The 22,237-nt window shown below is 35.2% G+C and overlaps 1 protein-coding gene across 1 annotated transcript in view; it reads right to left on the bottom strand.

The window, feature by feature from the left end:
* The window catches only part of LOC129759687 (androgen-induced gene 1 protein-like), a 38,349-nt gene extending 17,026 nt beyond the window's left edge, over positions 1–21,323 (bottom strand). Inside the window, exon 1 of the mRNA XM_055757200.1 lies at positions 20,272–21,323. Within this exon, the coding sequence (XP_055613175.1) occupies positions 20,272–20,463 (192 nt within the window). The 5' untranslated portion in view covers positions 20,464–21,323. The remainder of the gene's footprint in view (positions 1–20,271) is intronic.
* Between the last annotated feature and the right edge of the window lie 914 nt (positions 21,324–22,237).

Here is a 22,237-nt window from a genome sequence, read left to right as displayed (position 1 = left end):
CGAAATGCGGGGCACGATTTTCAACAGATCCAGTCAACTTATCTGCTTTGCCGATGACATTGATATAGTCGGCAGATCACCTGCGGCGGTGGAGGAGATCTACCGCAAACTGAAACGCGAAGCAGGAAGGATTGGGTTGATGATTAATACGCCCAAGACGAAGTATATGCTGGCCTGCGGATCCGAGACCGACCGACCGTACCCGCTTGTCCAGTAATAACAAGGTCACGATTGACGGCGACGAGCTGGAGATAGTCGAAGACTTTGTCTATCTCGGCTCACTGGTGACCGCAGACAATGACACCAGCCGTGAGATCCGGAGGCGAATTAAATATCAGCGGAAGTCGTGCCTACTATGGACTCCACAAGCAACTGCGGTCGAGAAGACTTAGCCCTCGCACGAAGTGTAACCTGTATATGACGCTCATTAGACCGGTTGTTCTCTACGGGCACGAGACATGGATATTGCTCGAGGAGGACCTGCGTACACTCGGAGTATTCGAGCGACGAGTGTTAAGAACCATCTTTGGCGGCGTACAGAAGAACGGAGTGTGGAGGCGAAGGATGCTCGCGCGACTCTGCGGCGAACCCAGTATCCAGAAGGTGGTTAAGGCTGGCCGGATACGCTGGGCGGGACATGTTGCGAGAATGCCGGACGACTGTCCTGCAAAACAGGTGTTCGCTACGAATTCGGTAGGAACAAGACGAGCGGGGGCGCAACGAGCGAGGTGGTTAGACCAAGTGGAGCGTGATCTGGTGAACGTGGGGTGCCCAAGAAATTGGAGAATGGTTGCTATGAGCCAAGTGAATTTTAGGAATTATGTTCGTCAAGCTATGTCGTGAGACGGAATACTATGTAAATAATATCTCGTATCTTTTTGAGGAAATACGGCGGGAGATTTGCTAGTCTTATAGAGCGGATCGCTTCAACAGAGTTATAATAAAGAAGTGTTCAACAGGTCGTGTAATGAGTTTGTCTCCTGCCTTCATCGGAAACGAACGTACTATAACGCGCTCGATAACCACAATAGAAATGATATTGTTCTTCTTCGAATGAAAGATAGTGTGACAAAAAGGCTCCGAGGCTCGGAAATCGACCAGTGCAATAAATCGTGTTCCTTACCCAAACCTATCCTCCTCATCCAAAAATCCCTTCCAACCTCCTCTTATTTCTAAAACCAAATCTGATTCTCGGCATAATACTCCTTTGTAAAAGTGAATTACCTTAATAAAATAATTTTGCAATAAAAAAAAGGTCGTGTAACGATACTATCGAAGGCCCACTGAATAGCAGGTAACACTGCTATATACACAGAGCAGGGTGACTCGAGGCTGTAAGTGGCGTTAGATATTTCGTTGAACACTTAAAATCCCGTTGATTCCTCTATCGGGGACCCATCGGTAGAGAACATTTTTCAGCGTCGACGTGTCTACATTTAGCTTCGAAAATTTGTGGAATCAAAAGTGGACGGTGTGTGTCCGGAATTCCACGGATTTCCTGTTGCGTAGACAAATCAAACTATCTGCATAGACAGAAGAATTATCGTGGTCAGGGCTGCAAACACGAGTTCTTCTTCTTCTTCTTCTTTGTTTTATGTTGATGGCCAGAGAATGTAATGTAAACACGAGTTGGAGAGTACGAAGAAGGGTTTACCTGGATTGACATGAGGATATGGAAAACAGACATAAAACTGGTTTAAAGATTTTGCTGTGGTAGCCTTTCGAAATTTACAATCACCAATAGGTTCATGACCTCACATCTGATCAGGACCCGAAGTGATAGTAGATTGACATTGAATTGAGCTTTCAAAGGGAGTAGTCCTGCCAAAACCTCAAGACTCATGTTGTGCACTGAGGGCATACAGCCCAAAGCGATGCGAAGACAACGGTATTGGATACGCTCGAGTTTGATGAGGTTAGTTTTGCCAGCTGACTGAAAACAGAAGCTACCATATTCCATCACTGAGAAAATCGTAGTTCGATACAATGTCAAAAGATCTTCTGGATGAGCTCCCCATCAGGTGCCAGTGATTGATCGGAGAAAATTGATTCTTTGTTGGCATTTTCCTTTCAGATACTCAATGTGAGCTCTCCAGGTACACTTGGAATCAAACCAAACCTTGAGATGCTTGAAACACCTCGATTGAGTAATAGGAGTTGAAGCTTAGGTTGACCAGGTCTATGTTTCTTAGAAAAACAACCATCTCCGTTTCCTGAGAGCAGGGTGGCCACAGAACCGGGAAAACCGGGAAAAAACCGAGAATTGAAAATCGAACCGGGAAAACCGGGAATTTTGACCCAAAACCGGGAAAAATGACAAAAGGAAATCGAAATTCAGTTTTGGTTCCAAGATCAGGGATTCAAGTGATTCAATTCAAAATTCAAAACTCAGAATTATAATTTAAATTTTAAAGACAGAATTGAACAGTTAAAAAAATGTGTAAGAGTAATATCATTAGTTTTTAAATTTATTAACTACTCTGATCTCTCTCCAATTACCCCTCTAAAATGAAAAAAAAAATCAGAAATTTTACCGAAACTTGGACAAAACTACCTCGAAGAACGAGATGAGAAATTCAAAAAGTCTCCTATTTTTTTTTAAAGTATCGCACATCATGATTTGTTAAAAAAAACTATCAATCATGTAAAAACAAACGAATCATAGTTAAATTTTTGTTTCAAATTTGGAAATTTTAAAAAGATGCTGATATTCTTATTTTCGAGTGATAATGTTTAATTAGAAAGTTAAACACAAGACAGTCATCTTTACACACGGTACGGTGTTTTCTGTAGCGTAATAATAATAAATTTGACATTGCTGAGTTGAAAACCAGTTAGTTAGTTAGAAACCATCTCCTATCAAACGCACTGTTTAAAAAAATACTATCACGGAGTTAAATAATTTTTTGAAGTTTTTAAGTTAAGTTACAAAATTAACACTTTTCGATAACTGGTCATAATTTATCCAGAAAATTTCCAACTACACTTTTTAAAGCTTGGATATGTTGAGATTTCTTTGAAAATTTGCGAAAATCGTGACAAAATCGTGAAATTAAATAAAAAAACGAACACAAACACATACACAACGAACAATAACGATATATAGCGATAAAATTGATTATTTTTACTATATTTCTTTTCGATGGTACAAGGCAACAAAATTTACGTTTTTCCGTTTGAAGAGGGTTTAGCTGATTTCGACCGTTTTTAGGGCGACATATCCAAATATGAAGTTTGGTTTTTTTTTCTGTTAGCTCTAGTTTTTGAAATTCAAGGGTTAATTTTTGAAATTTGTTATCATCATTTAAGAACTTTTCTAAGATACTTAAATCGAAGGTTTCGAATCAATGATTAACTTTTTCGAAGACCGCGAGTAGTTTTAACTTCTGAGAAAACTATGGAGTCCTATAAGTTTATTCATCACAGTATGGTAAAATATGAGAATTAAAAGGTATTTTGGATTTTTGTAAAATCAAAATAAATCCAATTTTTTTTTCCAATGCATACGTCAAAAAATTCGCAGTCTCCAACAAAGTTGTTAATGCCATTCAAATCTTTGATACCAAATTCTCATAAATGATCTTCAATGATGTCAAAAATAGTTATATTTTTTACTGGTTTTTTAACACTTCCGGATTTTTTTTTCAAGTATTGTTTCTTTGAAACTAGAAATGCTAGGTAATATGTTAATCCTCCATCAAATGAAGGATAATAAATAGATTTCAAATAAGTTTTTGTTTTTTGAAAGGGGTTGTCGGTTTATTAGTTAACAATGATTGATTTAAATAGCTCAAAACTTAGTAAAACCCAATATCACTAGATTTGATAGAATCTGACAAATGATTCGAATTCAAAACGGCAAAATTAATTTTTAAAACAATGGCTCTATTTATTGTTATCTGCATTTTATAACTGATTTTTCGGTTAAAAACAATTTTATGTGCACTGTTAAGTCTCTTTGATTTTTAAAACCTTATTCGTACACTTTTGAAATTGGTTTTTCATATATCCTTAGAGTTAGCCTTAGCTTAGCATGTGTTTGCACAAACTCATAAGATTTTTCTCCCTAATATAGTGGTTATTTCCAATTAAACACTACAAAATATGTTATAACTTTATACAAAGCAAATGATTTACTGAACGAACCATAAAAACGTTGAGTATTTTTTTAAGTAAAAATATTTTATTTTGCAAAAAATAGATCTGTGTAAATTATGTATGAAATTTTCAGAACTGAATCATGCTAAAATATTTTTAAAAAAGTTCGCTACTAAAAAATTACACAGTTCATTTTTAAATTTCTTTCGAAATATGCAATTTAAATTTTAAATCAAAACTCTACTTTGAACTTAAAATTCGTGGGTTCTTAAGTCCGTTTTTATAAAATAGTATAGCTAGTTTAATTCAAGTATTAATCTACTACGCTATGAAAATCAAAAATAAATGTTTCTATTTTTTATTGATTTACGATAATAAATTTAGATATCATAATTTTGAATTCTTTTTGCATTTTGTTTAAATATTCATTTCAAAATTGAAATTCCTTGATTTCAAATAAAAAAATACAATAGGTGAATATCAATTGAATAAATGTTTTTAATTTTTCTTCATCTCAAACTTTGATATGCTGTTAAATAATCCCTAAAGCTGTTGAATCAAGACGATGCAACTCGTTTTCCATATTTTTTTTAAATTTTTAAAGTCAGAATTCAAAATAGAGATCATGATTTACATGTTATGCATTCATAACTTAGAAACGATGCAAAAACAATGGTGAATGGTTTCTTATTAGTAATTTATTCCAAGGGTTGCAAAAATTGCTATCCTTAGCACGAGTTGTAAATTCATCCAACGGAGCTTGCCAAGTTGGATAATTTCGTCGAGTGCTGGAAATGTCGAATCTTTTCACGAGTTGCATACACAATTTATGCAAATTCGGGAAATTCCTTTAAAAATCAATTGATTGACTTACAAGTATTGCATCTTTACAATTAACTACATGTTAACGACCATGCAAAACTACAAATTTCAGATCAAGTAGATCGTAGACTGCAAGCAAAAAACGGTAGGGTCAACTGAGGTTATTATGAACAAAGTTTTTTTTTGTCTTATCTGTTCCTAGTTACCCAGAAGAATTTGGGGTAATAATGAACGCTGTTAGGATTCTAGTTACGTAACAATTTCAAGTGTTGGCAATGTTTCTAGATAAATTTAAACACTGCGTCTAGATAGTATTAATGGTTATTCAAAATTTACCCTTAATTAGTCATGGGCAATTTTTAGATTCACAAAGGAGCAGGGAATCATGTCCTACAATCTCATATTTACAGATTTTTAGAAGCTGATAAAGTTATGTATGTATAAGTAATACGGTTTATTTTCAAGATCTATATGATTATTGGTACATATTTAATCATTGAAGATAATTTTAGATAATCAAACAATGCCTAAAACAAGTGTTCATAATTATACCGTATTTTGAAAAACATGGGAAAATTATAAACAATCCTCTGTGAATCAATGAGATAAATTTTTAGTTAAAAAAATTTATATTACACTTGAAGATGTATTCATTTCTGAATGTAAAACTTTCGGAAACAACATTTTAATTGAATCTACTGTGACGAAAGAGTTACGTGATTGAACGCCCTCAGAACAGTTTCGAATTTTCTTAGAGAAAGTCCTGACACACCATTTTTAAATTTTATGTAAACATGACTTAAAAACCCATAACGATTTTGTGTAGGATGTTTTTTTTTATCATTTTTAAAAAAAATGTGATGAAAACCTTAAAATAAAATCGAGTTCGTTTAAGTGTTCAATGATTTAAGTGTTATGAAACAACCAAATCAATGAAAAATGTTAAAAATTTTGCTAAATTCCGACGAACATGGAGTCTGAAGTCTGGAAAACCTTGAATTTTTAACCGGGAAAACCGGGAAAAAACCGGGAATTTCAGAATGAAATTGTTGTGGCCACCCTGTGAGAGGAAAACTCAATCCGAAGCCAAAAGCCCAGAAAGACAATCTGTCTAAAGTATCTTGTAAAGGTCTGTGCAGATGAGACTCAGTAGATCCTGTGACGGACACCACGCCGTCATCTGCAAGTTATCTTAGAGTGCAGCCTTCAGAGAGACAACTATCGATGTCACTTACGTAAAAGTTGTACAAAAGTGGACTCAAACATGAACCCTGTGGGAGGCCCATGTAAGAAGTTCTTCTAACTGCAATATCTCCGTGAGCAAAGTTCAAATGTTTCTTACAAAGCAAGCTGTATAAGATGTTGTTCATTAGAGGAGGCAGACCTCGGGAGTCTGATAAAACCTGCTATTGAGACTGCATCAAAAGCTCCCTTTGCCCCATCGAATTAACTTTTCGCCGATAACAAGAGAATCGGCTGGTTGCTTAATGCAACCAGCAAACATGCTTAATGCAACCAGCCCAGAAATTGTTATGTACTGCGAATTAACATTGAAACTTTTCTGAAGGGGTACTGCCCAAATGGAAGGCAAGCAAAGTTCTTAGAACAATTCGCAGTCATGTTTGGAATTATTCGTTATGGACTTGCAATTGCTATCCGGAGTAAGCAAACGCAGCATGGCATGAGAAAAATTTGATTCCGGATTTTAAAAATATCTTAACAGCATTTAACGTTTGACTGAGCTTTTGACGGTCGCCATTGAATGGAAAAAGTCATCTTAGATGCTGAGATGCGAGTTTTGTTTTTAACTATTATAATAAAGCCGACAACAAAAAATGTCAAATCCAAGCACGAAAAGCATATAGGGTTAAATTATCCGGTGCCACCAGTATGCTAAACGATATCACCACAGCCAGACGGTATACAAAAGCATTGATAAGTGTCCTTATTCCTCGGTTCGAGTTAAGCAGCTGATTCGTGGCTAATTGTAAGAAGAAAGACGAGCGAGGCTACCCTGCGGTATCTTCTTCCTGACTACATGATACACATAGGCATATCCACTCGTGTTAACTGCCTGCTATCTCGTAAGCACTCAATCGGGACACCAAGGAATGGTGCCCACATTTGTTACACCACGGTGTCTTTTTTTTGGACCTTTGAAAAGAAAAAAATTGACATCTCTGAAAATTTACCACATTATACAAAAAAAAAAAATTACATCCTCGAAAAAAATACACCGTGATAGAATTTTACATCAAAATCGATGTTCCGTTTTCGTGCATCGTTTTCGATCTAAATTTACACGAATTTTTCTTGTGAAGAGGAGACTCTCCCATATCCAACGCACTATTTAGGGAAAAAATCAGTCGGGGGGTCTAGAACAAATTTTACATTTTTGAACTAAGACGTGTTAAGATCCATTCAATGATAAAAAATTACCTCAAGAATTTTGATAAAATTAATTTTTAATCAAATATTTTGGCAAAAAAGTAAAATTCCGAAGAAAATAAATCTTGAAAATTTTGCTCGTGTATTCTTATCTCCAAAATAAAATTGACCTCTCGATCGATTTTTTTTATTTGAATAGGGGAGATGGGGGCATAATGGCCACCTTAAGGAAAACGCTTATTTAAGCATAAAGAACAGCTGTAATATGTGAATTACATCATTGTTTCGTGTTCAGACACTCAAATAGTCTATGGCCTAATTGGATGAAACTTGAAAAAGTAGATAAAAACGTTTAAAAATGCATTATAAAAATTTTTGCCGAAAGCTGAAAACCAGTCACTGTAGAGGCATAAACCCCCCGAGGCAGTATGAGCACCATTAATGAAGGCATAATGAGCGTTTTCTGCCGGGGATTCTAGCAGCAAATTCGACTTGATGAAGTCAACTGAGTAATAGAGCTACAGCTTGACTTGTATCGTCTGACGATTCGGCCTATTGGTTAGATGTCGGAGAGGTAATCAGTAGGCTCGAGTTCGATTCCTGGTGAGGTGATTTTTTTTTTCATTTATCATTCATGATCATGATTGCACTAAACGGTGAGGCGTAGATTCATCAAACAAAGCAATAACAAAATAATCTAGGTCTGTTTGTAGAATTTAAAGAATTAACACATGCTCATACATTATGTTTCTGGTGTTTTGTTTGATGAATGATGCTTTGATGCTATTAGCCGTAGAATGTAACAATAAAAAAAATCAATCATGAATGGTATGTGCAAAACAAAATCCCCTCGAACAGGAATCGAACTCGAGTCTACTGTTTACCTCTCCGACACCTTACAAATAGGCCAAATCGACCGACGAAACAAGCCAAGCTGTAGCTCTATTATTCAGTTGACTTCATCGAGTTGAATTCGCTGCTAGATTCCCCGGCAGAAAATGCTCATTATGCCTTCATTGATAGTGCTCTGTTCGCCTCTAGTGAACAAATTAAAGTAAAAAAGCGTTTTAAAATTGATTGAAGTGAAAAATTAAAAATTGTATGATGTTGAAAATTGAGAAACAATGTGTAGATCATGTTTCAGTGCGTATATTTCAGATCAAGATGATTTAAAGGTCATAAAAGCTTATTTGGTGGTGCTCAAAAACTATAATATTTTCGTCACTTGAGAACCTAGCTGGTTATTATTTAATATTTCTGTAAAGATGAAAAGGATATTTCTTTTTTGGTGAAAAATTAATACTATGGGTAGTACGAAACAAGTCCTTATGAAAATTTGTTTAAGAAAATACGTACTTATGTAGAAAAAAGGAGTGCTCATTATGTCCTGGGTGCTCGTTATGCCCTCATCTCCCCTAGTGCTTTGAAAAGGGGAGGAGAGTCTTTTCTTTAACGTCGCGAATTTTCAGAGATGCCGATTTTTTTTTCTCGAAATTATTCTAAAAAATACACCGTCGTGACAAATAAAGCGGCGGCACATTTATCAGAGTGCCATTATCACGTTGAGATCTCGTTTCATGTGATGACCCACAATGTGTATCAGCTACAAATCAACAAGGACATTGCATGTCACTGGAATGGAACAAAATTAACCGGTACCCAGAATGTACGTCATACAAAACGTTTTTTAATGCAAGTATACCAGTTCTAACACGCAAAGTGTACATTAATTGGAAGATGTGCAAAGTTTTTACAAAAACTTAAAAAACAGTTCTAAAATAAGTATAATTTTTCAATAAAAAATCTGTTCAAAATTTGATATCCTCAACTCAAATTCCCGATTTTCATTCTCCATCTTTCCAAATAATTCCATCAAAAACATTCGTTGAAATAATTAATTTCCAACAACCACCCCCCCCCCCCCCCCCCACATCCAGGGGGTGTTCACGTGAAATCAATACCCATGTATTTATTTTGTTTCGAGTCAAACATAAACAGCTGCATGCGTAGGCCAATGAAATATTTAATTCCTCCAGCAGCACGCTTGGTGTCGTCACTTGATATTTTTGTACTAGGTTCTACATTTATTTTTCGGAACACAACCGAAATTATGACCGTCCCGGAAGTGGTCGCATAAAGAAATCAATTTTATCATCAGCCAGCTATCGATTGATTCCATCCGAACGCTGACTGGCTACTGGCCGTCTGGAACAGCAATAATGAACTCATTTTAGTACGTGTGAAATGTTCAGCATCACAACTCCGGTTTATTTGTGAGAAAACTTAATTGGGTGCTGTAATCTTTAGAAATGTTGTTTCTCTGGCAAAACCATCTGACGAAAGATGAATGTTAGACGCAAAAATTGGGCGTAGATTGAACGGAAAATATTTGAACATTTTAAATTCAACCAGCGTACTTTATCTCATAGTTCAAAATAAAAATACGGAGGATAACAGCTTATACCTATTTGAAAACAATTCATAGAAAAAAAATGGTCGAGTCTATAATTTTAAATAATCTAAGCTTCTTAACCAACCTTTACGGTTAAAAAAAGGCCAATTAGCCGGTTGAACCAATTTTCATAAATTATACCATTTTGGAATCTTCTACATGTTGACTATCTATTTATGAAGAAAAATTATTATTATTATTGAGCCGATAGACAAAATGGTCAAAAAAAGATGACGTTTTTGAACAAAGATCGTGACCATCATATATGCACGTCACTTGTTTGCAGTTGCATTTGTCCAATGATCATTCAGATTGTTGACTTTTTTGTAGGATTTAAGCTTTTTACTGAGTTCTTTTAAAAGCATAGACGCAATATTATTTATTGAAAAAACGTAATATAGGAGCTAGTTAAGTCATTATTTTTTGTTTCAAGCAAAGTTAAAATAATACGATGAAGTAAAATATTTTTGTTCTTGATTAATTATGGATATAAGGAAAGTTTTATAATAAAGACTGGGTGAACTATTATAGGTATCTTATCGACATGACTCAGAAAAAATCTGAGTTCTCGACTTAAGCAATATCTGCAATTCTGTGATTTAACCCAAAAAGTTTGTAACGATCAAGGGAACTGATGGTAAGACGCACACGTTAAGAATTTTTTTTTTATTACTTATAACTGAAGATTGTAATCCAGTAAATTCGACATAAGTTTTGACAAGAGGACTGTTTTTATTATTATTTATTATTTCTTTATTGCATTTTTGCAACGTAAGATTACAATCTCTTTCATTGTTACTATGCGGTAGGTTGTTTTTATTGTATTTCCTTAATAACTAATCGTTCCTAATTCGTTACTTCCTAAAATCAAATTTCAAATGCCGTTCTACTCCACGTATTCTTTCAGAAAACGCCTTTTGAACTTTGATTTGTTTTGTATTGTTTTTAAATTGAGGAGACGATTATTCCAACTAACAATACCTCTAACGAAAAAGAATCTACCGTAGTAAGTCGAACTATGCGAAGAGATAACAATATTTCTAGTTCGAGAACTCCTTAATGGTTAATTCCTGTTTTTAAAATCCTATGCATTATCACACATAAGTATAGGATTTTAAAAACAGGAAAACCTCCTTATTTGAAAACTTTATTAATCCCATTCAGGAATTCTCGAACTGAAAATATTGTCAGTATATTCACAGTAAATTTTTGCCTCGATTTCCAGCAAAAAATATTGCTGGAAAAGTCCAGCAATCCAAATTTTTGCTGGAAAACAGCAAACATTCTGTTTCTTGCTGATTTTTCCAGCACTTGATCTTCATTGCTGAAAAACCAGCAATCGATCTGTCAAACTCGAATTTGTTTTTTGTTTTTGCCAGTTATTTTTCGTTGCGCGCGAAAAGTGTTTGTTTATTTCTCGTGTATGACAAGGGTGGAGACATCGATTTTTATTTCCTTCTATATTCCAGCGATGAAGTATTTAAACCAACAGTATTTTTTTCGAAGACTTTATGTCTTCATGTGTTGCATAAAGAAACAAATAATTTTATTTTTATTTCAGATGGAGCATGCTGTCCAAAACTTGGTCCAAAGTAACCAACCCGCTGGTAGACATTATTTTATTTGGTTTTAAAAATTTAAATAAATGAATCTCAAGAAAAATGAACAAACCAATTCTAAATCATAAATATGACTGCCATGAGGGTTCAATATTGATATTTAAATTTAAAATCTAATTTAAAATCCCAAAATTTCGGTTGATTTTTTGAAAAAAATTGCTGATTTCCAGTAATTGAGATTGCTGGATTTTCAGTAATTGAGTTAGTTGTTCGTTTTCAGCAATTCAAATTGCTGAAAATTTGGCTGGAAAGTCAGCAGGACAAAAAGCAGCAAAATTTAGAAAGACTTTCGAAATATTTTTTTTTCAATAACTAAAAGGGAAGCAAATGATGCTTCCTTTTTGTAAAAAAAGAATATTCGCTAAATATTTAACATCAATTAAAACATTTAAATAATTAAAAATTATCAAGATTTAGTGATGAACCTATTCTATTTTGGAAGGTTTAATCAGCTTATATAAAAAAATGTTTATGCAAGTACATGAACTAGTTTTATAATTCCTTTTTCAGTTTTGTTTGGTCAAAAAAAATTGTTATAAAAATTACATAAAGCTCTTCAAACTATTATTACCTAAAATTTTATTTTTAATGCGGTACGCCGAAAGTATTTCAAATTAAAAGTGGCCCGTTGCTTAAAAAGGTTGCTCACCCCTGCTATAAAAACATGAAAAGTAATGGAAACTAACGAGAGTATTCAGAAATTCGTCGAGCCGTATTTCAACATAAAATGGATTACATGTGCAGATTTCAAATTCTTAAGTTAATTTTAGTGTCGTATTCGATTTCTCATAAGTTTATTTAAAAATAAATTTAACATTTTAGAGAAGTTATGTTCAGGGTTATAAAAAGCATAAAGTAAGAGTCGATATACATAAGATTTAGTCTTCAATATACTGAAATTTTATGATTTAATACTAAAATTGGTTACCGTATCTATCTTTTGATCATTAATTCATCGCTCTTGGTTGAAATTAAATGTTATTCAACAGAATGGCAAATTTGTTTTACTTCAAAATTCTTTGATCCTCATGAAAATATAGTAAAAAATCATTGATAAGAATGTCTATGGACTTTTCAAAATGCCAGCTGTGGTCGGGTCGGTTTCTGAAAACCATAAAAATCAAAACTCGAATTTTTCAGTAGCATTTGATAGCAGACATTTAAAAAAATTCAAAATGGTAGTGTAGTAGTTTGGATTTTATAACCAAAACGATAATTCAGTTCTATATGACCCAAACCGGCTTATTTTTCCTTTTTGGCTAGGTGATTCTGGTAACCCTATTCAAAAATCTAAAAACGAGAAATTTCAGAGCTTCTCATTTTAAGAGAAATCAGAAAATTTGAGCTTTAACCTTTACTGAGATATCGCTTTGTTGCGTCAGACCATTTCGGAAGGGAAAAAACCAACTTCTTTCTTTGACGGTTAACACTAAAGAGAGATTTTTATTTCACAATCATAAAACATTACATTTTTTCCCGCGTAAATAGCATTAGAAATTTAAATTCAAATCGCCATCTAGTAACCCTCGACATGTCACATCTAGACAAACGCTTTGCAAGATTGTATGCAATCTTGCGAGGCACTCGCTACTAGAGTGACCAATAGTGTTGAGATTCAACATACTGGCCACCTAAAACGAATGTTTTACAGATGGCGGCCCTAGCTTTGTTTTTATTTTGCTCTATTATAACGACACGGCACTTTGTGTTCTTCAAATCTCCTGGATTACGCGGTCAACATGTAATATTTTCACAGATGGTGCGACGGGTCAGCGGGTGCTTCAGGTGTTCAACAGCTGGATGGTCATAACAGTACGGAAAGGTAGGTTCATCGAACAACTGTTTGCTGGCCATCTGAATTGAAAGCAACGGCTCTGCGGGAAAACTTCTCTATGGGATCACGGATCTGTAGGTCTACGGTTCTGCGGGACAACGGTTCTACGACCAGAAACTCTGCGGGACAACGGTTCTACGGGACAACGGTTCTGCGGGACAACATCTCTGCGGGACAACATCTCTGCGGGACAACGGTTCTACGATCAGAAACTCTGCGGGACAACGATTCTGCGGGACAATAACTCAGCAGGACAACATCTCTGCGGGACAACGTTTCTGGGGGTCAATGGTTCATGGGTCAACGGGTCTGCGGATCAGCGGATCAGCGGGACTTCTCTGGGCCAGCAATTTGAAATTGGGTACTATCGTTGTCAAGAACGGGGCTTTCGGTGATCGTCTAGGTTGATTTGGCAGGATCCGAGCTCCACTGTTATCCGTCGGGATAGCTTAACGCTGTAGCAGGAGATCTCAACTCCTGGCGAAAGCTTTCCCATCCTGGTCACGGCACCAAATGTTGCGTCAGACCATTTCGGAAGGGAAAAAACCAACTTCTTTCTTTGACGGTTAACACTAAAGAGAGATTTTTATTTCACAATCATAAAACATTACATTTTTTCCCGCGTAAATAGCATTAGAAATTTAAATTCAAATCGCCATCTAGTAACCCTCGACATGTCACATCTACACAAACGCTTTGCAAGATTGTATGCAATCTTGCGAGGCACTCGCTACTAGAGTGACCAATAGTGTTGAGATTCAACCAACACGCTTCGAGAAAGTACAGTTCGGGTCATATACATATACACTAACCGCAAAAGAAGTTTAAATTTAGTTGACAATGTGTAAACAGAAATACTATCAATTTTGAGTAGGCTTAGGCTTAGACTCAAAAATATTTTTCAAAATTCTCATTCAGAATCCTGATTTTGAATTTAAAGAATTCAGATTTTAGTTTTCGAATTTAAAAGAGTACAATCATATGTTTGTGCATTTTATGGATATATGTCTAAAAGCTGACATTCCATGTACTCGCAATGTTAAACTAAAATAAGTAATTTCTACAAGTTAACAACTTTCTAAAGGGTGATACGGTCAAAATTTGGTCAAGGGAAAACGCGTGTGAATCGGTGAAATCGTTTATTTAAAAAATCAAATTAAATTAATATAATTCAGGAAAAATATTCAGTTAGGCTTCCGCTTTTCCAAATCCGAATTGCCGGGCCTTACGCTTAACCCCTGCCATCAGATTTTGTACAGCCACCTTGTCCACCTTCTTCGCCGCAGAAAGCCAGTTTGCCTTGAACTGCTGCTCGTCCTTAGCAGTTTTTTGGTCTTCTTCAGGTTCCGCTTGACAATAGCCCAGTATTTCTCAATTGGGCGGAGCTCTGGCGTGTTGGAAGGGTTTTTGTCCTTGGGAACCACCTGCACGTTGTTGGCGGCGTACCACTCCATGGCCTTTTTACTGTAATGGCAAGATGCCAAATCCGGCCAAAACAGTACGGAACAACAGTGTTTCTTCAGGAAAGGCAGCAGACGTTTATTCAAACACTCTTTCACGTAAATTTCTTGGTTGACAGTCCCGGAAGAACATTTTGAAAATTTAAAAAGCTACCTGCAAACGTTATAAGTGTTTTTGAAGATGTTTTCGTATTTCACAATAACACGATAGATAAAAGTTTTAGAAACTTGACGTTCAAGACAAAGTTTCATTAATTTTTTACCACACTCCTCCACACCAAAAAGGCTCAATTTGAGCCCTGGTAATGGACGCTAACTGTTTTCAGCATGTCTGGCAGCAAAACAAGTAAAAACTTGATACATAAATGCGAGACAATTTTAATAACGCAGTAGAACGTGGTAGAACTGCATAATTTTGGTGTTGAAAATATTTCTGTTGGTACTGTTTTTAATTTCTTCCGGATAGCTGTTGAATTTTATTGGACCAATGAAGGAAATTCAACTTTGGCCAAAACTAGTTGAACTTGTACTGCGCATCAAATGTTAAGATTGATGAGTTTTGTAATATCCCAAATCTGCATTGAAACTTAAGTTTTGATTATTACTGTTTGAAGAGTGTAAGTTATCAAAAACATAGGTTATAGTTTGAAGGTCACAAAGAATAGAGAGAGATGATGTATTGTGAGAAGATTAGAATAAATTTCATTGGTTGGGTAGAAAAAAGAAAAATTGAATAACAGTTTTCAGACAACGATTTTGAAGGGTTTGTAGATGAGAAACAAGGGACAATGACGCTCTGCCCCAAAATATAAAGATGGAGTGTACAAAAGTAACATAAAATTAAAATAAAATATAACGTGGAACAAAAGCTTTCAGATAACGATTTGGAAGGGTTTGTAGATGAGAAACAAGGGACAATGACGTTCTGTCCCTATATAAAAAGTGAAAGTGTACAAAAGCAAAAAACATGTAAATAAAATATGACGTGGAACAAAAGCTTTCACCCTCAATATTTTTTTTGGTAGTTTATCAATGTTGCAGAGCCATGACAGAGTTTCGTCTTGAACTATTCCTATATTCTTGAAGTTGGTAAGCTTCCCTATAGTTGTATGGGATAGATTTAAGATCGCTACTAAGTTCGATTTTTTTCCTGGGAGAGTGAAAAATCATGTACTTCATTTTAGCAAGATTGTGAACCAGGTGGTTAGCTGAAAAATATTTATGAAGAAGTTTTGAATCTTCTTCCATGTTGGTTAAAACAGCATTAGGACACTTTTCAGGATAAAATAAGGCTGCATCATCAGCAAATAGACAAGGTATACCACGCAGCGGTAATTTTATGAGTTCATTAATGTATAGTATAAACAGTAAAGGTCCTATATTGCTGCCTTGTGGCACATCAACTTCCAAGCTTTCTAGAGAGCCGTTTTCCGCACCTAAAATGAAAAATTGTTTCCTGTTAGCCAAGTAGCTGCGTATCAGATCGTTGGCCAGGCCTCTTATGCCATAACACCATGATTCTTAAGGTCTAGAAATAGTCCTCCCACGAGTTTTTTGGCATTTATTTTTTCGATTACAGAATTCAACAATTCGCATATAGATGTAAGCGTTCTTGATCCAGATTTATACCCATATTGAACATTGTAGAAAACGTTATTTTCGTTTAGAAAGCTGTTCATTCTGGTTACAAATTTTTTTTCGAAAATTGTGTTACTTTTTTTTTGTTTTATGGCATTCGCGATTTTATCAACTTTGCAGTTGGCTGATCGTTATTGAAAAACTTATCCGGTACAACTGTGTTCGATGTTTACTCTTGGGCTCGAACTCGCAAACATCGGCTCAGGAGACAACAGACTTGCCAACTGAGCTATATCACAAGCCCGAAAATTGTGTTACGAATACAGCAGTCTGCATCATCTACCTACAACATTAATTCCTCTTAAGAAGTTTCCAAATATATCATTTAGTTGAAAGTAGATAATTGATGACAGTTTTTTCGAAAGTTATATTTCGTTCCTTTATGCACGACTGAGTGGCAATGTTCCGAAAATCAATCATTTTCACTGACCCATGCGTTACTGCATTCTGAGCTAAAAAATCGAAGCAATCATGCATGACAACGACGCTCCTGTATTTGAAACATTCTTGCAGAACATGATGCGGTAGAGAAGGACGCAGACTATCAGCTATGAACGTCTCGATGATGATAGCCTTCCTTGACAATTTTCTGCCTTCTAGGATCACAACTGATATGTATCAGTTTTGAACGATTTGTGGAGGTTATCAGTTGATTTTTAATTTTCGCTTTTCATAGAAGGACAAATCATTGCTAGGTAACCGCAATGAACTGTCCAGCATGTGCTACGACTTTTTTTTATACATTTGGTCCGAGACGTTCAAAATGTATCATCAAGTATGTCGATCACCTTTGAAAAGCCACGTGACGAATTGCAACGGCAGCCCCCGATGGGGCATGGTATATTTTCTTGTATCTAGTTAGTGATGATGTTCGACAAATATTCAACGGAATCCATCACCATGTGCGTATCACAGCACTCGGAGGTATATGTTTTCCAGCTTAAAATGAATCCTGATTGCTTTTCTCGAGCGATTTTCCGAACATTGCTGAGTGGTTACAAGCATTGATCTTGAAGTTATGATCAAAACCGATTTTTAAAAGTTATTTTCATATTTTACTCTGCCTTCTGTAAAATTTTCGGAATAAAGAGTGAAATATAAAAAAAACCTTTAAAACATTCAAAAATCAGTTTTTGGAACTTGACGTTCAAGACAAAGTTTCATTTAATTGCATTTTAAACAAGTTTGTTCAAGACAACAAAAAATTGTACAAACGGTTTAGAAATTAGATTTTTTATTTTTTTTTCTCACTTGGAGGGAAATTAACAAAAAAAAAAAAAAATTTTTTTTCTTATAGAGCGCATTTCACTGTAAAACTTCCTTGAAAACACCTAGAAGATAAAATGTAAAACAAAAAAGTTATATGCAATTTTTGATCACTGTGCTACGAGAATATGTCCCTAAATTGGTGTTCTTCGTTTGATTGATATTTCTTATGCTCAAAATGGTTCTTTCAGTTTTCAAGGCTTCTAGTATAAAATGTGAATACTAGCTTTTGCCAATAAAAAATGTGTGTTTCGAGAAAGACTCCAAAACACACCGTTTATCTACAACTAAAAGTGCTTATCTTACTTCGTATACCTTGAGGCCCTTATTTCCCCTAGTACAGTGGTCGGCAACCTTTTGAGTCGAAAGAGCCAAAAACTTCCAATTTTAAAAATTTCAGAGTTTGAAAGAGCCACATTAAGAATTTATTGAATTTGATTTTAATTTAAAAAAAAAAGCAAAATATATGAATGAGGTTTACGAAAATAATTTTAAATCCATTAGTGTTTTTTCTAACTTTTGTATTCTTCATTCAAATTTGTTTCTGATAACTATTAAGTACATAGATTTTTTTCTGAATCAGCATCTCTTCTAACATGGTTTTATTGAATATCAATTTTTATACGTTGGCAACTATCGAGTCAAGCAAGTTTTAAATCCATATTAAGTTTGAATAAATACTTTGCATGATGTTTAAGTGAAAGATTGGAACATATTTACAAAAGCAGATTATTAATAATTTCTTCGGCAAAGAAAGCTTTTAAATTAACAATGTAAAAGGAAATAAATTTTCTTAAAGTTGTCAAACTTTTTTTAAAACATGCCCCAGATCAAGCTTATCCTTTCAAAAATCCAGTAGTTTGAGGTAAAATTCAACTTAAATATATATAGTTGGAAATTTTAATCTTCAAATATGATGTGCCTGACAACTGGTAGTATTTTCAAAATTCATGACTTCAAACGAACATGTCTTGAGAATTTTATGCATATGGAAAATTCAAAAATCTCATCTCATTCAAATAGATTTTCAGAATTGAAATTTTCATCAATTCTCAATGCTGATTCGAGTTTGAAAAACTGTCAAACTTTAATTTGAAATTCTCAATTCTTAATTTTGGATTTTTTTGTTTGAATTTAATTTTTTTTCTCGCTTTTCACTTATTTTAGCCCATTATTTATCGAGTAGGCTTCCCAGAATTTTTTTGAACTTATCCAAGCCGGCAAATCTGGGCATTGGGTTTTTAAATTTAAAGTTTACAACCGGGTAATACCCGGGAAAATCCAGTCAAAATCTAGGTATTTTCCATAAAACAGCAAGAGAAAAGCTTCAAAATGAACACACGATAAATGATTTTTACAAAAACACATCAGTGGCGTTCAAATCTTATCTCACAATTCCAAAAAAACTGCATACGAATTTGTTTCACTAAAACAACTTAAAAATTTGAAATTTTGTAAAAATTGTGAATAATCCTGAAAAAATTGACATTTTTCCTCGATATCCAGCAACCGTACAGTTATTTTTTGCATTTACGGTTACAGATAAATTGATTCTTGATCTCTATGCTGATGCTTCAAAAACAGTAAAATACAAAATATTATAAAATTAGGCTTCAAAATACGTTATTTTGCAATTTGGTCCTTCTTGCTGGTCCTTTTTGTGTGCCAAGTCACAAGACAATCATCGCTTTAGCATTTTTCAAATATTTTATTCAGAAATATATATAATACAAGCGCAGTAAACTAAAGAGCCGTAGCTTTGTATCAAAAGAGCCGCATGCGGCTCGCGAGCCGCAGGTTGCCGACCTATGCCCTAGTAGATTGATTGATTATTTGATTAGAGAGACTTTAAAGAGATATTTCCCCTAAAAGTGTTTTATAACTATTCTAACGATTAATTATAAGCTTTTTCTTATAGTTAATAAAAAAAATGAACTATAACTTGTAAAAATCAGTAGTTATGAAATTTTTTTCTGTATCGTATTCAAAAATCTATGACACTTTGACGTTGATTGAGGGTAAAAAATATGTTTGTCTAATTCTGATTTTTAAATTCAAACTTGATTTTAGATAGAAAATTTTAATTACTTTTTCATTTTTAAGTAACAAAAGTTTACGGTCATGAAATAGCAATCACCAAACATTTTAAAATCTTCATTTTACAGAGCAATACTTGCTAGAAAACATTTAAAAGCATTGTATGTATCCGGTTACGACTCGCAACACCAGAATTTCCTCAGGATTTCTGCTGAAAAAGGTGAAAAAATAAATGAGGTAAACCCTCCTAAGTTTATTTTCGAACAATTACAGTGTCGTTAGAAGCGAAATTTAATAAGAAAATTTTACAACATTATCAGATCATGAAAAGAGCATTATCGTCTGCTGACAGAAATGTTCCCCCTTTTTTTTTTAATATGGAATATATTTGCATTCCTAGAAAATTCCTGTTTTCGATTTGAACAAACACACACTTTCATTATCTGATTAACGTTGACATTTGCAGAAATGAATGTCACAATGATATTATCTAGCGAGCTAATATTTGTCGAAAAGATAAGTAAGCTCGATTGAGCTGATGTTAATATGATTTGAGGATAGAATTTTCGACAGTTGGGGATTTATGATAACTCACATATGTGTGTATGTGAATAGATGATACATATCACAACTCTCCTCGTCGGAAGTAAGGCTTACCAAACACCAGTAGGTCAGGAACTTGGACCGTCCCCCGTACTGCTCCGGGCGCATCATTTTCGGGATGTTGAGACTGTTCGGAATGTTCACGAAGTACTGGTCGAAGTAGATCGCATAGTAGTACTGACCGATGGCAATCAAGTGCCAGATCAGTACGAATGTACGCGATTTATACAGCTGGACGCTGGACATTTCGTTTGGCAATTGTGTTTTAACTATTGGTTATAATTAAAATATTTGGGTAGAATACTTTTCCTTGATTTTCTGAAAATCGGAGCCCTACTCTCTCGGACTGGTCTGCTCTCAGCAGATGTATCTCGGAACACGCACACCTGTTTAGTGCAGATTTTTCTTTATCCCTTTGTTTTAAGGAGCACTAAAAACAAACTATAATTGCACTTCGATTTCCGGAGGATCTAATCTGTATTCGATAGATTTTTTTTCACTGAAATCAGCTAACTTTCAGCCTAATTCGCACAGCACAGTTGTAGGTTTTCCTTCTGACAGATTTCCCCCACCAATACACGATATCCTTGGGCGAAGGGCACACAGCACACACAATTTTCGATCGGTTCCAGACAAACCAGAAAAGTCCGCAGAATGCTGGGAAACGCGTCGCCGAACAGTCCCAGACGATGACTGACAATGAGCGCAGCGGTCGAAAAGCTACTCACATTCCGTCATACCAGCCCCATATTATGGCACCTAGTATGTAGATACATATAGAACGAACGAAAGTTGCACAACGGGAAGTGAAATACTTGCCGATAATGCGAGGAGGAAAAATAAACTGTTGAGACTGGATGCTCCCGAAGTACAGAAACAGCATAAGGATTCACCAAAATTCCCCACTGGAGCTCCCACTCACTCTTCCTGCCATGCGCTCGCGCAATTCACACCACGCGGCAACAGGAACCCACGAATGTCTCGACTGCAGTTCGATTACCGAATACTTATTTTGGAAGTTTGGCTGGCGACTGCCAACAAATAAGACGAAACATTTCCGCCACCAGGCAGCTACATACGCCTCAACATCGGCGGTTGGCTAGCCGTCACGTTTGTCGCGCCTCAACAGCTCGACTAAATTGTAACCGCTTATTTGAGTCTTGCCATTGGGAAAAAGCTCACCGATGAATGTTGCCAGTTCAAGTTGATTGTACAAAACTGTTTTCTATATCGAAAATATACACGCCATTGTCATTATTGTATTACATATTTCTGTACTATTTCCCTAAAGCTTTAAACCCACAACTTATGTTTCGTATTAGATAGACTTAGGTGTGTACATCTGTATCTGGCAACATTGGGAAGGGTAGGAGGGGCCACTCATCCATCCATCGGTTGTCGCACCTCATGGGATCCCATCAATTTTCCCGTAATGCATTTCCACGGAAAGCGTCGAACGGAGGAAAACAAAACTCTCTGGCTTCCTAAATTCTCTGAGTTCTCGTTGCGTGCTGTTGAATTTAACTTTGGTTACGTTGGTTCAAATTTTATCAAATAGAGAGCTAAAATAACGACAAGATTTTTTAGTTCTGATAAATTTGACGAAACAGCTTAGGCTGCGGCGATTTTCTGGACCCGTCGGGAAGACGATCTTTAAAATGGCCCTGAAAGCGTCAGATCTACGCTTTTAATAATGCGTCGTTAAATTGGGAAACATTTCTGATGATCACATATCTTAAATTCGAAATTATATCGACGTACCAACCAAGTTTCTTTAATTAACTGTATGCTTTTCAACTTTCCTACCAACTGAATAACGGTTTTCAAAGTTTGTTATCCAGTTCTCTAAGATAGAAACTGGTATGCTTTTTTTTTAATGTAAGTATTTGTTTTTATACTAAACTTTTCCGCTTACTACCCGTAACAGTTTTACTCAGCGGGCCAATTTTATAACTAAAATTTTTTGGCGGGCAGCAAATCGAAAAAACTTAGATACCTCTATCATTGGTTCAGAGTTCTG

The sequence above is a fragment of the Uranotaenia lowii genome, unplaced genomic scaffold, assembly GCF_029784155.1.
Source record: "Uranotaenia lowii strain MFRU-FL unplaced genomic scaffold, ASM2978415v1 HiC_scaffold_244, whole genome shotgun sequence".
NCBI lineage: Eukaryota > Metazoa > Arthropoda > Insecta > Diptera > Culicidae > Uranotaenia > Uranotaenia lowii.
Note: the sequence above shows the minus strand (reverse complement) of the source record. Positions and strands in the feature narration are given on the sequence as shown.